This window comes from Heterodontus francisci, chromosome 20 (genome assembly GCF_036365525.1).
Source record: "Heterodontus francisci isolate sHetFra1 chromosome 20, sHetFra1.hap1, whole genome shotgun sequence".
Classification (NCBI taxonomy): Eukaryota; Metazoa; Chordata; class Chondrichthyes; order Heterodontiformes; family Heterodontidae; genus Heterodontus; species Heterodontus francisci.
The window spans coordinates 83,201,630-83,219,695 of record NC_090390.1 but is presented as its reverse complement, the minus strand read 5'-3'; the positions used below and the strand labels follow the sequence as shown (position 1 = coordinate 83,219,695).

The window sequence follows — 18,066 nt, the reverse complement described above, 5'->3', positions numbered from 1 at the left end:
CAATCTGGCCTGTGCCAATCACACCCTCACAGTCAATCTGGCCTGTGCCAATCACACACTCCCAGTCAATCTGGCCTGTGCCAATCAGACCTTCCCAGTCAATCTGGCCTGTGCCAATCACACCCTCCCCCGACAATCTGGCCTGTGCCATTCACACCCTCCCAGTCAATCTGGCCTGTGCCATTCACACCCTCCCCGTCAATCTGGCCTCTGCCAATCACACCCTCCCAGTCAATCTGGCCTGTGCCAATCAGACCCTCCCAGTCAATCTGACCTGTGCCAATCAGACCCTCCCAGTCAATCTGGCCTGTGCCAATCACACCCTCCCCGTCAATCAGGCCTGTGCCAATCACACCCTCCCCGTCAATCTGGCCTGTGCCAATCACACCCTCCCAGTCAATCTGACCTGTGCCAATCAGACCCTCACAGTCAATCTGGCCTGTGCCAATCAGACCCTCCCCGTCAATCTGGCCTGTGCCAATCACACCCTCCCCGTCAATCTGGCCTGTGCCAATCACACCCTCACAGTCAATCTGACCTGTGCCAATCACACCCTCACAGTCAATCTGACCTGCACCAATCACACACTCCCAGTCAATCTGGCCTGCGCCAATCAGACCCTCCCAGTCAATCTGGCCTGTGCCAATCACACCCTCCCCCGACAATCTGGCCTGTGCCATTCACACCCTCCCAGTCAATCTGGCCTGTGCCAATCTGGCCCTCCCCGTCAATCTGGCCTCTGCCAATCACACCCTCCCAGTCAATCTGGCCTGTGCCAATCAGACCCTCCCAGTCAATCTGGCCTGTGCCAATCACACCCTCCCCGTCAATCAGGCCTGTGCCAATCACACCCTCCCCGTCAATCTGGCCTGTGCCAATCACACCCTCCCAGTCAATCTGACCTGTGCCAATCAGACCCTCCCAGTCAATCTGACCTGTGCCAATCAGACCCTCCCAGTCAATCTGGCCTGTGCCAATCAGACCCTCCCCGACAATATGGCCTGTGCCAATCAGACCCTCCCCGACAATATGGCCTGTGCCAATCAGACCCTCCCCGTCAATCAGGCGTGTGCCAATCACACCCTCCCCGTCAATCAGGCCTGTGCCAATCACACCCTCCCCGTCAATCAGGCCTGTGCCAATCACACCCTCCCAGTCAATCTGGCCTGTGCCAATCACACCCTCCCAGTCAATCTGGCCTGTGCCAATCACACCCTCCCAGTCAATCTGGCCTGTGCCAATCACACCCTCCCAGTCAATCTGGCCTGTGCCAATCACACCCTCCCCATCAATCTGGCCTGTGCCAATCACACCCTCCCCGTCAATCTGGCCTGTGCCAATCACACCCTCCCCGTCAATCTGGCCTGTGCCAATCACACCCTTCCCGTCAATCTGGCCTGTGCCAATCACACCCTCCCCGTCAATCTGGCCTGTGCCAATCACACCCTCCCCGTCAATCTGGCCTGCGCCAATCACAGCCTCCCAGCCAATCTGGCCTGTGCCAATCACACCCTTCCCGTCAATCTGGCCTGTGCCAATCACACCCTCCCCGTCAATCTGGCCTGTGCCAATCACAGCCTCACAGTCAATCTGGCCTGTGCCAATCACAGCCTCACAGTCAATCTGGCCTGTGCCAATCACAGCCTCACAGTCAATCTGGCCTGTGCCAATTACACTCTCCACATCAATCTGGCCTGTGCCAATCACACCCTCAGTCAATCTGGCCTGTGCCAATCACACCCTCCCCGTCAATCTGACCTGTGCCAATCAGACCCTCCCAATCTGACCTGTGCCAATTACACCCTCCCCCATCAATCTGGCCTGTGCCAATCAGACCCTCCCAGTCAATCTGGCCTGTGCCAATCACACCCTCCCCGTCAATCAGGCCTGTGCCAATCACACCCTCCCCGTCAATCTGGCCTGTGCCAATCACACCCTCCCAGTCAATCTGACCTGTGCCAATCAGACCCTCACAGTCAATCTGGCCTGCGCCAATCAGACCCTCCCAGTCAATCTGGCCTGTGCCAATCACACCCTCCCCCGACAATCTGGCCTGTGCCATTCACACCCTCCCAGTCAATCTGGCCTGTGCCAATCAGGCCCTCCCCGTCAATCTGGCCTCTGCCAATCACACCCTCCCAGTCAATCTGGCCTGTGCCAATCAGACCCTCCCAGTCAATCTGGCCTGTGCCAATCAGACCCTCCCCGACAATATGGCCTGTGCCAATCAGACCCTCCCCGTCAATCAGGCGTGTGCCAATCACACCCTCCCCGTCAATCAGGCCTGTGCCAATCACACCCTCCCAGTCAATCTGGCCTGTGCCAATCACACCCTCCCAGTCAATCTGGCCTGTGCCAATCACACCCTCCCCGTCAATCTGGCCTGTGCCAATCACACCCTCCCAGTCAATCTGACCTGTGCCAATCAGACCCTCCCAGTCAATCTGGCCTGTGCCAATCAGACCCTCCCCGACAATATGGCCTGTGCCAATCAGACCCTCCCCGTCAATCAGGCGTGTGCCAATCACACCCTCCCCGTCAATCAGGCCTGTGCCAATCACACCCTCCCCGTCAATCAGGCCTGTGCCAATCACACCCTCCCCGTCAATCAGGCCTGTGCCAATCACACCCTCCCAGTCAATCTGGCCTGTGCCAATCACACCCTCCCAGTCAATCTGGCCTGTGCCAATCACACCCTCCCAGTCAATCTGGCCTGTGCCAATCACACCCTCCCCATCAATCTGGCCTGTGCCAATCACACCCTCCCCGTCAATCTGGCCTGTGCCAATCACACCCTTCCCGTCAATCTGGCCTGTGCCAATCACACCCTCCCCGTCAATCTGGCCTGTGCCAATCACACCCTTCCCATCAATCTGGCCTGCGCCAATCACAGCCTCCCAGCCAATCTTGCCTGTGCCAATCACACCCTTCCCGTCAATCTGGCCTGTGCCAATCACACCCTCCCCGTCAATCTGGCCTGTGCCAATCACAGCCTCACAGTCAATCTGGCCTGTGCCAATCACAGCCTCACAGTCAATCTGGCCTGTGCCAATCACAGCCTCCCCATGAATCTGACCTGTGCCAATTACACTCTCCACATCAATCTGGCCTGTGCCAATCACACCCTCACAGGCAATCTGGCCTGTGCCAATCACAGCCTCCCCATCAATCTGGCCTGTGCCAATCACACCCTCCCCATCAATCTGACCTGTGCCAATTACACCCTCCCCCATCAATCTGGCCTGTGCCAATCACACCCTCACAGTCAATCTGGCCTGTGCCAATCACACCCTCGCAGTCAATCTGGCCTGTGCCAATCACACCCTCACAGTCAATCTGGCCTGTGCCAATCACACCCTCACAGTCAATCTGGCCTGTGCCAATCACACCCTCACAGTCAATCTGGCCTGTGCCAATCACACCCTCCCCATCAATCTGGCCTGTGCCAATCACACCCTCCCAGTCAATCTGGCCTGTGCCAATCACACCCTCCCCGTCAATCTGGCCTGTGCCAATCACACCCTCCCAGTCAATCTGGCCTGTGCCAATCACACCCTCCCCGTCAATCTGGCCTGTGCCAATCACACCGTCCCCGTCACTCTGGCCTGTGCCAATCACACCCTCCCCGTCAATCAGGGCTGTGCCAATCACACCCTCCCCGTCAGTGTGGCCTGTGCCAATCACACCCTCCCCGTCAATCTGGCCTGTGCCAATCACACCCTCCCCGTCAATCAGGCCTGTGCCAATCACACCCTCCCCGACAATCTGGCCTGTGCCAATCACACCCTCCCCGACAATCTGGCCTGTGCCAATCACACCCTCCCCGACAATCTGGCCTGTGCCAATCACACCCTCACAGTCAATCTGGCCTGTGCCAATCACACCCTCACAGTCAATCTGGCCTGTGCCAATCACACCCTCACAGTCAATCTGGCCTGTGCCAATCACACCCTCCCAGTCAATCTGGCCTGTGCCAATCAGACCTTCCCAGTCAATCTGGCCTGTGCCAATCACACCCTCCCCCGACAATCTGGCCTGTGCCATTCACACCCTCCCAGTCAATCTGGCCTGTGCCATTCACACCCTCCCCGTCAATCTGGCCTCTGCCAATCACACCCTCCCAGTCAATCTGGCCTGTGCCAATCAGACCCTCCCAGTCAATCTGACCTGTGCCAATCAGACCCTCCCAGTCAATCTGGCCTGTGCCAATCACACCCTCCCCGTCAATCAGGCCTGTGCCAATCACACCCTCCCCGTCAATCTGGCCTGTGCCAATCACACCCTCCCAGTCAATCTGACCTGTGCCAATCAGACCCTCACAGTCAATCTGGCCTGTGCCAATCAGACCCTCCCCGTCAATCTGGCCTGTGCCAATCACACCCTCCCCGTCAATCTGGCCTGTGCCAATCACACCCTCACAGTCAATCTGACCTGTGCCAATCACACCCTCACAGTCAATCTGACCTGCACCAATCACACACTCCCAGTCAATCTGGCCTGCGCCAATCAGACCCTCCCAGTCAATCTGGCCTGTGCCAATCACACCCTCCCCCGACAATCTGGCCTGTGCCATTCACACCCTCCCAGTCAATCTGGCCTGTGCCAATCTGGCCCTCCCCGTCAATCTGGCCTCTGCCAATCACACCCTCCCAGTCAATCTGGCCTGTGCCAATCAGACCCTCCCAGTCAATCTGGCCTGTGCCAATCACACCCTCCCCGTCAATCAGGCCTGTGCCAATCACACCCTCCCCGTCAATCTGGCCTGTGCCAATCACACCCTCCCAGTCAATCTGACCTGTGCCAATCAGACCCTCCCAGTCAATCTGACCTGTGCCAATCAGACCCTCCCAGTCAATCTGGCCTGTGCCAATCAGACCCTCCCCGACAATATGGCCTGTGCCAATCAGACCCTCCCCGACAATATGGCCTGTGCCAATCAGACCCTCCCCGTCAATCAGGCGTGTGCCAATCACACCCTCCCCGTCAATCAGGCCTGTGCCAATCACACCCTCCCCGTCAATCAGGCCTGTGCCAATCACACCCTCCCAGTCAATCTGGCCTGTGCCAATCACACCCTCCCAGTCAATCTGGCCTGTGCCAATCACACCCTCCCAGTCAATCTGGCCTGTGCCAATCACACCCTCCCAGTCAATCTGGCCTGTGCCAATCACACCCTCCCAGTCAATCTGGCCTGTGCCAATCACACCCTCCCAGTCAATCTGGCCTGTGCCAATCACACCCTCCCCATCAATCTGGCCTGTGCCAATCACACCCTCCCCGTCAATCTGGCCTGTGCCAATCACACCCTTCCCGTCAATCTGGCCTGTGCCAATCACACCCTCCCCGTCAATCTGGCCTGTGCCAATCACACCCTCCCCGTCAATCTGGCCTGCGCCAATCACAGCCTCCCAGCCAATCTGGCCTGTGCCAATCACACCCTTCCCGTCAATCTGGCCTGTGCCAATCACACCCTCCCCGTCAATCTGGCCTGTGCCAATCACAGCCTCACAGTCAATCTGGCCTGTGCCAATCACAGCCTCACAGTCAATCTGGCCTGTGCCAATCACACCCTCCCCATGAATCTGACCTGTGCCAATTACACTCTCCACATCAATCTGGCCTGTGCCAATCACACCCTCAGTCAATCTGGCCTGTGCCAATCACACCCTCCCCGTCAATCTGACCTGTGCCAATCAGACCCTCCCAATCTGACCTGTGCCAATTACACCCTCCCCCATCAATCTGGCCTGTGCCAATCAGACCCTCCCAGTCAATCTGGCCTGTGCCAATCACACCCTCCCCGTCAATCAGGCCTGTGCCAATCACACCCTCCCCGTCAATCTGGCCTGTGCCAATCACACCCTCCCAGTCAATCTGACCTGTGCCAATCAGACCCTCACAGTCAATCTGGCCTGCGCCAATCAGACCCTCCCAGTCAATCTGGCCTGTGCCAATCACACCCTCCCCCGACAATCTGGCCTGTGCCATTCACACCCTCCCAGTCAATCTGGCCTGTGCCAATCAGGCCCTCCCCGTCAATCTGGCCTCTGCCAATCACACCCTCCCAGTCAATCTGGCCTGTGCCAATCAGACCCTCCCAGTCAATCTGGCCTGTGCCAATCAGACCCTCCCCGACAATATGGCCTGTGCCAATCAGACCCTCCCCGTCAATCAGGCGTGTGCCAATCACACCCTCCCCGTCAATCAGGCCTGTGCCAATCACACCCTCCCAGTCAATCTGGCCTGTGCCAATCACACCCTCCCAGTCAATCTGGCCTGTGCCAATCACACCCTCCCCGTCAATCTGGCCTGTGCCAATCACACCCTCCCAGTCAATCTGACCTGTGCCAATCAGACCCTCCCAGTCAATCTGGCCTGTGCCAATCAGACCCTCCCCGACAATATGGCCTGTGCCAATCAGACCCTCCCCGTCAATCAGGCGTGTGCCAATCACACCCTCCCCGTCAATCAGGCCTGTGCCAATCACACCCTCCCCGTCAATCAGGCCTGTGCCAATCACACCCTCCCCGTCAATCAGGCCTGTGCCAATCACACCCTCCCAGTCAATCTGGCCTGTGCCAATCACACCCTCCCAGTCAATCTGGCCTGTGCCAATCACACCCTCCCAGTCAATCTGGCCTGTGCCAATCACACCCTCCCCATCAATCTGGCCTGTGCCAATCACACCCTCCCCGTCAATCTGGCCTGTGCCAATCACACCCTTCCCGTCAATCTGGCCTGTGCCAATCACACCCTCCCCGTCAATCTGGCCTGTGCCAATCACACCCTTCCCATCAATCTGGCCTGCGCCAATCACAGCCTCCCAGCCAATCTTGCCTGTGCCAATCACACCCTTCCCGTCAATCTGGCCTGTGCCAATCACAGCCTCACAGTCAATCTGGCCTGTGCCAATCACAGCCTCACAGTCAATCTGGCCTGTGCCAATCACACCCTCCCCATGAATCTGACCTGTGCCAATTACACTCTCCACATCAATCTGGCCTGTGCCAATCACACCCTCACAGTCAATCTGGCCTGTGCCAATCACAGCCTCCCCATCAATCTGGCCTGTGCCAATCACAGCCTCCCCATCAATCTGACCTGTGCCAATTACACCCTCCCCCATCAATCTGGCCTGTGCCAATCACACCCTCACAGTCAATCTGGCCTGTGCCAATCACACCCTCGCAGTCAATCTGGCCTGTGCCAATCACACCCTCACAGTCAATCTGGCCTGTGCCAATCACACCCTCACAGTCAATCTGGCCTGTGCCAATCACACCCTCCCCATCAATCTGGCCTGTGCCAATCACACCCTCCCAGTCAATCTGGCCTGTGCCAATCACACCCTCCCCTGACAATCAGGCCTGTGCCAATCACACCCTCCCCATCAATCTGGCCTGCGCCTATCACACCCTCCCCATCAATCTGGCCTGCGCCAATCACACCCTCCCCGTCAATCTGGCCTGTGCCAATCACACCCTCCTCTGACAATCAGGCCTGTGCCAATCACACCCTCCTCCGACAATCTGGCCTGCACCAATCACAATCACACCCTCCCCATCAATCTGGCCTGCGCCAATCACACATGCTCACCTGATCTAAACCAGCATTGCATCGGTCATCCCTGGCACTGTTAAAACGAATGGATGGCAGGGGTAAATGATAGGGGAGGGACCACAATGACACTTCTAGTTGGTGTAGTTCAGGGTCAAGGTTGGGAAAGGGAAAGGAGAGGCAAAGATTTAAATAGCGTGAGCACCATCTAACCACATATACACAGAACGGCAGCAATCAGATAACTGACAGGATCAAGATGCTTGTATTCCAAAACGGCACAAAGCTCCAGAGGAGGAAAACACCAGTACTGACCGAAGGGAGCTCTGTCCTCAGGACCTGCTTCGGGAGGCTGTTCAATACGTGGGAAAGAGCCTTCAGGTAGTTCGACTTAGTATCTGTAAGAAACCAAACCCATTGGGACTATGTTAGAGTGATTGAAACTGGTATGCTGGCATTGTACAGAGCAAGAGTACCAGTGTTGACATCAACATGTTCATGCTCACTAGGGAACAAATAGGAGTGGAGTTGAATGCTGATTTCCACTGACCATCCAGCCCGACAGCCCTTATTTCACCCAGGTGTTATACAACTCAAAATCCTCCCACCGCTCACAAGAATCAAAGCCAAAACCCATCATTGTACTAAAGGATGCTCATACAGCTCAGTTACAAATTTTAATAATTTCATTTACAGTCCCTTTTGGACCTGGTGTTCCTGTGACTCCCAGGACACAGTATGAGTGCTGCTACCTGGGGACTGCTGCACACACCTGCCCTGACAGTTGGTCCGACCGCAAACAATAACCATCCTGTCCTCTCATGTTCCCATTAACCTACTGTGCCTTCCTTTTCCTAATGTTCCAGAATGTTCAGAAGTTCTGACTGTAACTGAAGCCACTTCTTTGTTTTTATTCGGTCATGGGATGTAGGTGTCACTGGCTAGGCCAGCATTTATTGCCCATCCCCAATTGCCCTTGAGAAGGTGGTGGTGAGCTGCCTTCTTGATCCGCTGCAGTCCATGTGGGGTAGGTACATCCACAGTGCTGTTAGGAAGGGAGTTCCAGGATTTTGACCCAGCGACAGTGAAGGAACGGCGATATAGTTCCAAGTCAGGATGGTGTGTGGCTTGGAGGGGAACTTGCAGGTGGTGGTGTTCTCATGCATCTGCTGCCCTTGTCCTTCTAGGTGGTAGAGGTCGCGGGTTTGGAAGGTGCTCTCGTAGGAGCCATGGTGAGTTGCTGCAGTGCAACTTGTAGATGGTACACACTGCTGCCACTGTCTGTCGGTGGTGGAGGGAATTCATGTTGAAAGTGGTGGATGGGGTACCAATCAAGCGGGCTGCTTTGTTCTGGATGTGGAGCTTCCTGAGTGTTGTTGGAGCTGCACCCATCCAAGCAAGTGGAGAGTATTCCATCACACTCCTGACTCGTGCCTTGCAGATGGCAGACAGGTAGTGAGTGACACACTGCAGAATTCCCAGTCTCGAACCTGCTCTTGTAGCCACAGTATTTACGTGGCTGGTTGAGTTCAGTTTCTGGTCAATGGTGACCCCCAGGATGTTGATAGTGTTTACCTTTGCTGGCCGAGTTGAAACCCTGGACCAGTTTGGGGACGTTCTCAGTGAAGAACCTTTGCCGGTACATGATGCGGATGTCAGCGTGAGTGGCTTTGTTCAGGACATCTGTGGAGTCGCTCACTAACACAGAGAATCCACCTGCTGCCTCGGTTCCCAGAGCCGGGTCAGTGAGCAGCTCTATCAGCTGGGGGTGGGGAAAAGGAGAGACTGAAGTAAGTGTGATGCAGAAAGGAAGCAGATAGGCACAAGGAGAGATCAGTAAGTAAAAAGCCTTCATGTTGAGGAACAGATCAGAGAGATGGTCCACAAACTCCCTCTTACCTTGTCAGTCAATGTGGCAGCCAGAAGGTGATATCGTAGCACAAGAGATTTTGTTAACTGGGGAAATGATACAAAACAAGAACAAGGTTGTTATATAGAGCGGAACACGGTCCCAAGCCCATTCACATCTCCTGGGGGTAGGGGGTATAAATAATTTTACAGCATCAAGAAATCCAGATTGGTACAACAAAAGGACCCAAGCTCAGAAGTGGGAAGGTGAACTGACTACTTAAAATTAACCACACGGTGGGCGATCAACTAATGGTGCAAAGTGCCACGATAGGCATTGGAGAATGAGGGTGGCGGTGCTGGCAAATTCAAGGAGGAACCAAGTCACAGAATCTAACAGCACAGAAGAAAAAGCCATTCGGCCCATCGTGCTTGCACCAGCTCTCTGAAAGGGCCACCTCCTTTCTCCCATTCACCTGCCAGTTTAAATGTTTCATTATCCACTCCCCTTTTAAAAGCCATTACAGATCATGCATCCGCTGCAGTTTTTGGCAAGGCACTGCAGGTCCTGGCAAGTCCCAGTGTAAATCTTGAACTGCTGCCTTCGGAGTCACTGGTTAGCAACTGGGAGCAGGAACTCTGGCCGATTTGCTCACTGCCTCTTAACCCAAGGATACTGAAACCAATGGAAGCACCTGTATCCACGGATAAATTTACGAATATGCCAGCCGTGGCTCAGTGCTGTGCGAATGCAAGTCTTTCTTCATTTCTAATAACCATCGGCGTTTAAACCGCTTACCCACAGCAGCAAGATGAAAACCCGGGTCCTGCTAGCGGCATGGGAACAATCACCAGCATTCCTCTCCAGCACGCTGTTCATCTTTTTCAGCACATCCTGTAGAATGGAATCCAACTGCTCACCTACACACAAGGGAAGAGAATCAAGTATGTCACACACCCAATCTCGGCAGAGGCTCCATCATTTAAGGATGGTCAGTGAAACCTGAGAAGGAGGTAACTCACAACAACTCATCTGAAGTCTGACCCTAGATTTTGACAGCACTTCCATTTCTGCTGAGGCTCCTGCAAAGAAGGTTGTTGTCTGATAGATGATCCCTTACTTCATCTTGAGCCTCAGTTTCCCTCTCCCTGTCTCCCTGCTTTTCCTCGTGACACTTTTCTGCTGTTCTGTATTCTATCAGTGCCACTGTGCTTATTGCTGCTGAACTTCCTTGAACTGGACTGTGTTGGGTTTCATAGGATATTGTCCACTTATACTTAGACCTCACACCCATCGCTGTCTTCACCTGACCCTGCAACATTCAGCTGTTTAAAAACCCAGGATTGGCATCAAATATGATTTACCTCAGTTCCTCTTCCTTTTTTTCCTCCAACCTTGGTGGTGCTGCTAACATTACAGGGCCTTGGACCTTATTCTTTCCAATTGAGAAGTCAAGGTGAAGTGCTTTCCATACCAACGGGAGGAGTGTTCAATCCCGAGGGCCAGCACTCACCGTTTACTCACACACCAACTGGAGGAGCGCTCAATCCCGAGGACTAGGCCTCCCCCATCTTTATCCACAGTGGGGGGTGGGAGGGGAGGGCCCACTCCTGAGGACTAGCACTCCTCATCTTTTTTCACACTGAGCAGTGGAGCACTGACTCCTGAGGGCTGGCTCTCACCATCTTCCCAGCAGCTGGCTGCAGAGTGGTGTATGACTTAGTCAATCACCTGTCCTAGTAGAAGTGGAGGTCTGAGGCATCTTCCCTGGTTTAGGGCGGTTGCATCACTCATATTTGCGGAAGGCAACAGAGGTGTAAAATGTAATAAAGACCCACTGCAACGGGAAGGCAATAACTGCAAGAAATCAACAGCCATCAACATCAGAAATGATACAGCACAGGAGGTCATTCAGCCCATCGTGCCTGTTCCGGCTCTTTGAATGAGTTATCCAATTAGTCCTACTCCTCCTGCTGTTTCCTCGTAGCTGTGCAATTTTTTCTTTTCAAGCATTAATCCAATTCTCTTTTGAAAGTTACCACTGAATTGGATTCCACCGCCCTTTCAGGCAGCGCATTCAAGATCACAACAACTCAATGTGTAAAGAAAACTCTCATCTCCCCATCTTGCAGCATAGAGATAACCTGCAGTGAAAGACTATCCCACCTATCATGCATATGATACAGTACCCCATTTTGAAGTCATGGACTCTGCCCTTACTTTCGTTGTAAGTTCCCATTTCCATATTTATGTTAGAAAGTGCCTATGTAACCTTGACATGTTACACTTAGTCTCCTGTGACTGTCCTGTCTGCAGAGGCTCCAGTAGAGGGAGTGCAATTGCAAAGTGATAGGAAATTGCCTCTATAATCTATTGCAAACTTGGACACAGGAATAAAGAGCCAACTGATGGTGACACAGAAGTGCTTGCACCCACAAAATCTCCAATTAATCTCTGTACAGGTCACCAAGGTTGAAGAGTAGTGTCACCTTATCCCAAGAACAAATTTAAAGAAAAGGTGCCAAGATGGGGGAACTGAAAGCATCAATGAACCTTACCCTTACCTCCCCTTACCTTTCTGACAAGTAAAGGTGCTATATAACTGGCAGTATTAGTTAGTTAGTTAGTTAGAGATACAGCACTGAAACAGGCCCTTCGGCCCACAGAGTCTGTGCCGACCATCAACCACCCATTTATACTAATCCTACACTAATCCCATATTCCTACCACATCCCCACCTGTCCCTATATTTCCCTACCACCTACCTATACTAGGGGCCATTTATAATGGCCAATTTACCTATCAACCTGCAAGTCTTTTGGCATGCGGGAGGAAACCGGAGCACCCGGAGGAAACCCACGCAGACACTGAGAACTTGCAAACTCCACACAGGCAGTACCCAGAATTGAACCCGGGTCGCTGGAGCTGTGAGGCTGCGGTGCTGACCACTGCGCCAATGTGCCACCCTGTTGACGATAGGTTGGTTTGGATCACAGGTTTGGCCGTGGGAAAAGACATACATACCCAGTCCCCTTCCTCACCTGCAGGGTACTTGTTGATAAGGCCAGCAATGCATTTGGCAGCAGACGTATAAGTGAATCGGTGGTTGCTTGTGCAACACAGCTCCATCAGGTGTGCCAACAACCTCTCCTGTTGGGGTACCACTACCTGCAACACAAAAGATGCTCCAGAGCTTCAGTAACCTAACATTTAGTGATCTGAGGTTTATAAAACCACATTAGATCGCATTTGGATTTTTCTTCTCATGTCATTAGAAGGAAGAGAGTCAGTAACGGGATTAGAATCTTACACCCACACTCGGCATCAAGCACTCAGAGGTTAGGAAGAGCACCGATTAAAGACAGGAAAATTGCCTCGACACTGTCCCCAAACAGTCCCAGGACAGGTACAGCACGCAGTTAGATGCAGAGTAAAAAAAAAAAAGGGTTAGATACAGAGTAAATCTCCTTCTACACTGTCCCATCAAACACTCCCAGGACAGGTACAGCATGGGATTGGCTTTGCGCAGTGGCAATATCGTAGCTAATGAGGTTTAACCGAAGCGTGATTATTGCTTATTGAAAACTTTTCCCAATACCCCGCTATGCTGATTTGAAATATAGTCAGCAATGGCAATTTTTGATTTAAAAAAAATGGGATTGGCTGGGCAATTTGTGAAGCACTTCCTGTCTGCAACCAGGGGGAGCAGCTGCACCTATGTTGCTGCAACTGGAGTGCAGTAACTGGAGTGGAGAGAGCTGCATTTACAACTTTAACTGTGGAACTGTTGTACTTTATTCAAGGACAAAGGTGACCTGCAAGTCATTTTGGAGAGGTGGGTGTTGGAGCACCAGAGAACTGTTTGTTGTTTGGACTGTTGGGGGAGGGAGGAGGCACCAGAAGATCCAGGGGTGGGGCTGCCAAATTCTAAAGGGAGCCCCTGTATTTGCTCATGTTAATCTTCCATCCTGCACAAAAGGGGCTCCCTCCCCACCCCAAACTGTGTGGCTTGGGACGGCTGAAGCTGCCCGGCTAAAGACAATCTTTATTGAACAGAAGAAAAAGGAGAGAACCGGGCGGCTCTAGTCGACCCGGGCGAAAAGCCCTACCCTAACTGGAAGACTGAAGTGTGGACTCTGCAGCAAGGTGCTCCAACCACCAATTGAACAGTAGCGTCCTCGCAGGCCTTCTCTCCCTTCATCACTCGGCCACCTATCCCCTATCCTCTCCTTGTCCTTTTCAGCCCTATCCTCCTCTACTCCCATTCCACCCCCCCAACCCCCATCATATTGCTTGTGTTTAAGAGAAAACTGTTCTCTGCTTTGTTTCTTGGGGTTAGGCGTGGCTCTGCGACCCCATGCCAGCCCCTCTTCACCGGTGGCGGGGCCTTCACGCACGTATGCTGCTGCAGCTGTACGTCCTGTTGCCCCGTCACCGTTTGACCTGATAATATCGAAGCATGGGGTCAAGAGCTACGTCCACCCAAATATGTCAATAGAGGTACGCGTGAAGGCAATGGCTGAGGTTGTCGGCCCTTCGTGCACTGTTGCTGCCTCAATAGTGTAAGGGAAGGCGGTGTTTTTCCTGAAGACCGAGCCGGCGGTGTCCCTGGCCCAGAACAAGGGGCTCACCGTGGGCGGGACATTTCTGCCAGTGGACCCCCTGAAGGCCACTGCGCAACGGGTCATTTTGTTGAATATCCCGCCCTTCATTCCTGGTGAGCTCCTCCTTCCCCACCAGCACCATCTGGGGGAGGTAAAGATCGGGATCACCCCAGTCCCGCTCAGTCTTCAAGAGAACAGCCTCCAGCATGTGTACTCCTTCCGCCACCAGTTATTTATGCTGCATGTCACGGATGGCCACTTCAATGTGCAGTTCCAGGGGGCGGCCTAACGCGTCTTCTGGACCTTGGACGGGGCGCTGTGCCAAATCTGCAAGGGGGTGGGGCATGTTCGTAAGAACTGCCCCAACCTTCCGGTTGCCAACTTCACCTCGGCAGCCAAGGGTGGCGCTGCTGCACCTCCTCCCACTCCCCCTACACCTTCACCGGAGGTGCCAGAAGCTGTGGTTTTCACAGCCTCCGGTGGGGAGCAGGGGTGCCCGTCCAAGTGGAAGCAAGGCGCGGAGGAAAAACAAACAGCGACAGGTGCGCCCCCTGGACACGGTGGCACAACCCGAGCCTGAGCTCAGCCCAAGGCCCACTTCCAGGGAATCCACCTGCCCCAGGGCTGGGCTCAGGCCCAGGGCAACCAGGTGGTTGTGGAGGCAGAGGCCCCTGATGACATGGAGGTGTCAGCCTCCGCACCCCTCCCGAAATAAGAGGAGGAGACATCCCTCCTCTGAAGAAGGCCCTGAACCATGGGGTCCACCTCCTGGCGTAGGTCCTCAGGTTCCGCCTGCCACCAGCATGATCAAGGCCTCGAGCCCTGGGCGGGAACCCTCCACCCCTCGGAACGGAGGTGGGGGAGATGCCCCTGTAATCTTGTCAACTCCCGAGGTGGGGGACCCGCCCTTGGTAGGGGAGTCTGTGGACCCCACAGGAGAAATCATTCCTTTGGCCGATTGGCTGGGTGTCCTGGGTAAGGGCAAGACCTGTGAGGGGCCACCCTCCCAACAGACTGACGCTCCTGCCCGGGATGTACCCGGCCAACTGTGTAATTCCCTGTCTGCTGGTCCTGTGGGTGCTGATGGGACAGGAGATGGCCTCCTCTCTCTGCCTCCAGCTGGATTTCTGGAGTCGGGCACTTCCATCTCCCTTGGACCACTCATTAGCCTAGGGACGGAGATGGAGGGGGGTCCTGAACCACTGGTGCCCACAAACTCCAGTTCCATTCTAGAACCCAGAGAGGACTCCTCTGCCATCGATCCTGGGGGTGGGATCGTGACAGAGGCAAGACCAGCTGGCGCGGCCAGCAAGTCCACCCCACAGTGTGTGGTGGGTGTGTCGGCCGCTGGCAGTGACGACCTGGATGTGGGGCACGGAGGACGATCTTGATTCCATCGTCAGTGAGGTGGTGGAGTCCCTCGTGCCTCCCATCGAGTCTCCTCCCATCCCCACAGCGGAACTCTGGGATTTCGTCGTGGCATGCAGGGGTTGCCACAATAAAGTTCAGTTGGCCCTCGGCCTTTGGTTAAATCTGGCGCTGATCATCCAGTCCGTCCGTGCCGCCCTCAAGAAAGCAGAGAAGGGTGCGGGCGTGAAACTGGTTGAGAGGCACCGATTTAATGTGTTCCTCAATGGGTTGCTGGGGAAGTGGAAGGCCAGGTGCACTTTCACTCCCTTTTCACAGTGAGGTGTTGGTGATGGTTTTTCAGTACCTTTGACATGACGATAACCATAACCAGCCTCAACATCAATGGCAGCAGGGGGTCTCACTGCAGATTTCACAACCTCTCAGTCCTCAGGGAAGGGAGATATGCGGTGAGCTTTCTGCAGGAAACCCACACCATTTCGGGAGACAAAGCCACCTGGAGTGGCACGGTGGGGTCTACACGAGTCACCTCACCCCTATTTCTAGTGGGGTGGCTATCTTATTGGCCCCAACTTGTCAGCCGAAGATCTTGGGGGTCAAGGAGCTTGTGCTGGGCCCACCTCGCCGTTCGCCTGGGTAGTGTGCCGCTTCACTTTGTGAACGTGTACGCACCCAGGCCTGGCGCGTTGCAAGCGCGCTTCTTTGAAGAAGTGTCCGCTCTCTTCAGCTCCATCGATAGTGGCGAGTGCATCATCCTTGGGGGGCGGATTTTAACTGTACCCTCGAGGTGGGGGATCGTTCCGGTCCCCAGCGCAGCCAAGCATTGATGGAGAAGTTGAGGGAATTGATCAACTCCCTCAACTTGGTGGACGTCTGGCGGAATCTCCATCCTGACTCCAGCGCCTTCATGTGGAGGTCTGGAGGAGGAGAGTCCCGAATCAAGCACCTCTACTTTTCGCAGGCTTACGTCTCCCGTGTCTCGGCAACCTCCATGCGGCTGGTGCTGTGCTCGGACCACTACCTGGTGTGGGCAGAGTTCACTCCGCTCCGCATGCGGGCGGGGTCCGCGTACTGGCACTTTAACAACCGGCTGCTGGAGGATGAGCGATTCAGTGACTCGTTCCGTCGATTCTGGGCCGACTGGAGAAGGAAGCAGGGGGGCTTCCCCTCCTTGAGGCTATGGTGGGATGTGGGCAAGTCTCACATCCGTGTCTTCTGTCAGGAGTACGCAAAGGGGCCGACCAAGAGGCGGGAAGCCAAGATCGGGCGCCTGGAAAGGGAGGTGCTCGACTTGGAGCCCCGCCTCGATCATGCCGTCGCGGACCTGGCCCTGTGGCAGGCGTACAAAGAGAAGGGTGCGCTGAGGGACCTGCAGCTCATAGGTTCCCGAGGCGCGTACGTGATGTCGCTGATCCAGATCCTGGAAGATTTGGACTGCGCCTCACCCTTCTTCTACTCGCTGGAAAAATGGCGGTGGGTCCGTAAGCAGCTCGTCTGGAGGGAATGGGCCTCCTGGTCGGTACTTATTACAGTGCGTTGTTCTCTCCGGATCCATCCAGCGAGGACGCGCGCAGAGTTTTGTGGGAGGACCTGCCGCAGGGAGTCAAAGGATTGGAGGCTCCGCTCACGTTGGCGGAGCTGACCGGTGCCCTCCATCAGCTCTCGAGGGGCAAATCCCCATGGCTGGACATGCTGACCGTGGAGTTCCTCATGGCATTCTGGGACGTCTTGGGGGAAAGCCTAGCGACCGGGGAGATGCCCCTCTCGTGGCGCAGGGCGGTCAACGTCCTGCTGCCGAAGAGGGGCGATCTCCACCTGCTTAAAAACTGGCGTCCGGTCTCCCTCCTCAGCACGGATTACAAGATCTTTGCCCGGGCTATGTCTACCCGCCTGGGCTCTGTGCGGGCCCACATGATCCACCCCGACCAGTCCTACTCGGTCCCGGGCCAGTCGATCCAGGAACAGTGCGGCACAGTGGCGCAGCGGTTAGCACCGCAGCCTCACAGCTCCAGCGACCCGGGTTCAATACTGGGTACTGCCCGTGTGCAGTTTGCAAGTTCTCCCTGTGTTTGCGTGGGTTTCCTCCGGGTGCTCCGGTTTCCTCCCACATGCCAAAGACTTGCAGGTTGATAGGTAAATTGGCCATTATAAATTGCCCCTAGTATAGGTAGGTGGTAGGGAAATATAGGGACAGGTGGGGATGTGGTAGGAATATGGAATTAGCGTAGGATTAGTATAAATGGGTGGTTGATGGTCAGCACAGACTCTGTGGGCCAAAGGGCCTGTTTCAGTGCTGTATCTCTAAACTAAACTAAACATCCACCTGGTCCGGGACCTGATTCATCTTTCCCAGAGGACTGGTCTGTCGGTCGCCTTTCTCTCCCTCGATCAGGAGAAGGCTTTTGACAGGATGGATCACTAATACCTTTTCGGAGCTCTGTGCACTTTCGGACTCGGGCAACATTTTGTGGCCCGGGTCTGACTTTTATGCGCCGCTACAGTGTGTCTGGTCAAAGTTAAATGGGTCCTTGATGGCGCCCCTTCGCTTTGGGAGAGGAGTGAGTCAGGGATGCCCCATGTCCGGCAAATTGTATACCATCTGCGTGGATGCGTTCCGGTGCCTGCTTATGCCGATGACGTGCTCCTCGCAGTCGCAGATCCCGTTGGCTTGCGGAGGATGTGCAACTG

General features: G+C 54.7%; 1 protein-coding gene and 1 non-coding gene across 3 annotated transcripts in view; one reads left to right on the top strand and one right to left on the bottom strand.

Moving 5' to 3' along the window:
- The window catches only part of mms19 (MMS19 homolog, cytosolic iron-sulfur assembly component), a 104,356-nt gene that overhangs the window by 12,646 nt on the left and 73,644 nt on the right, over positions 1 to 18,066 (bottom strand). For both annotated transcript variants that reach the window (XM_068053140.1, XM_068053141.1), the window contains exons 23-27: positions 12,448 to 12,574; positions 10,205 to 10,326; positions 9,457 to 9,513; positions 9,133 to 9,319; positions 7,873 to 7,955 (exon numbers count right to left, since the gene is read on the bottom strand). In XM_068053140.1, the coding sequence (XP_067909241.1) occupies positions 7,873 to 7,955; positions 9,133 to 9,319; positions 9,457 to 9,513; positions 10,205 to 10,326; positions 12,448 to 12,574 (576 nt within the window). The remainder of the gene's footprint in view (positions 1 to 7,872; positions 7,956 to 9,132; positions 9,320 to 9,456; positions 9,514 to 10,204; positions 10,327 to 12,447; positions 12,575 to 18,066) is intronic.
- LOC137381002 (U4 spliceosomal RNA) lies at positions 12,924 to 13,060 on the top strand. Its single transcript, XR_010977100.1, has one exon. It is a non-coding gene; the product is annotated as a U4 spliceosomal RNA (small nuclear RNA).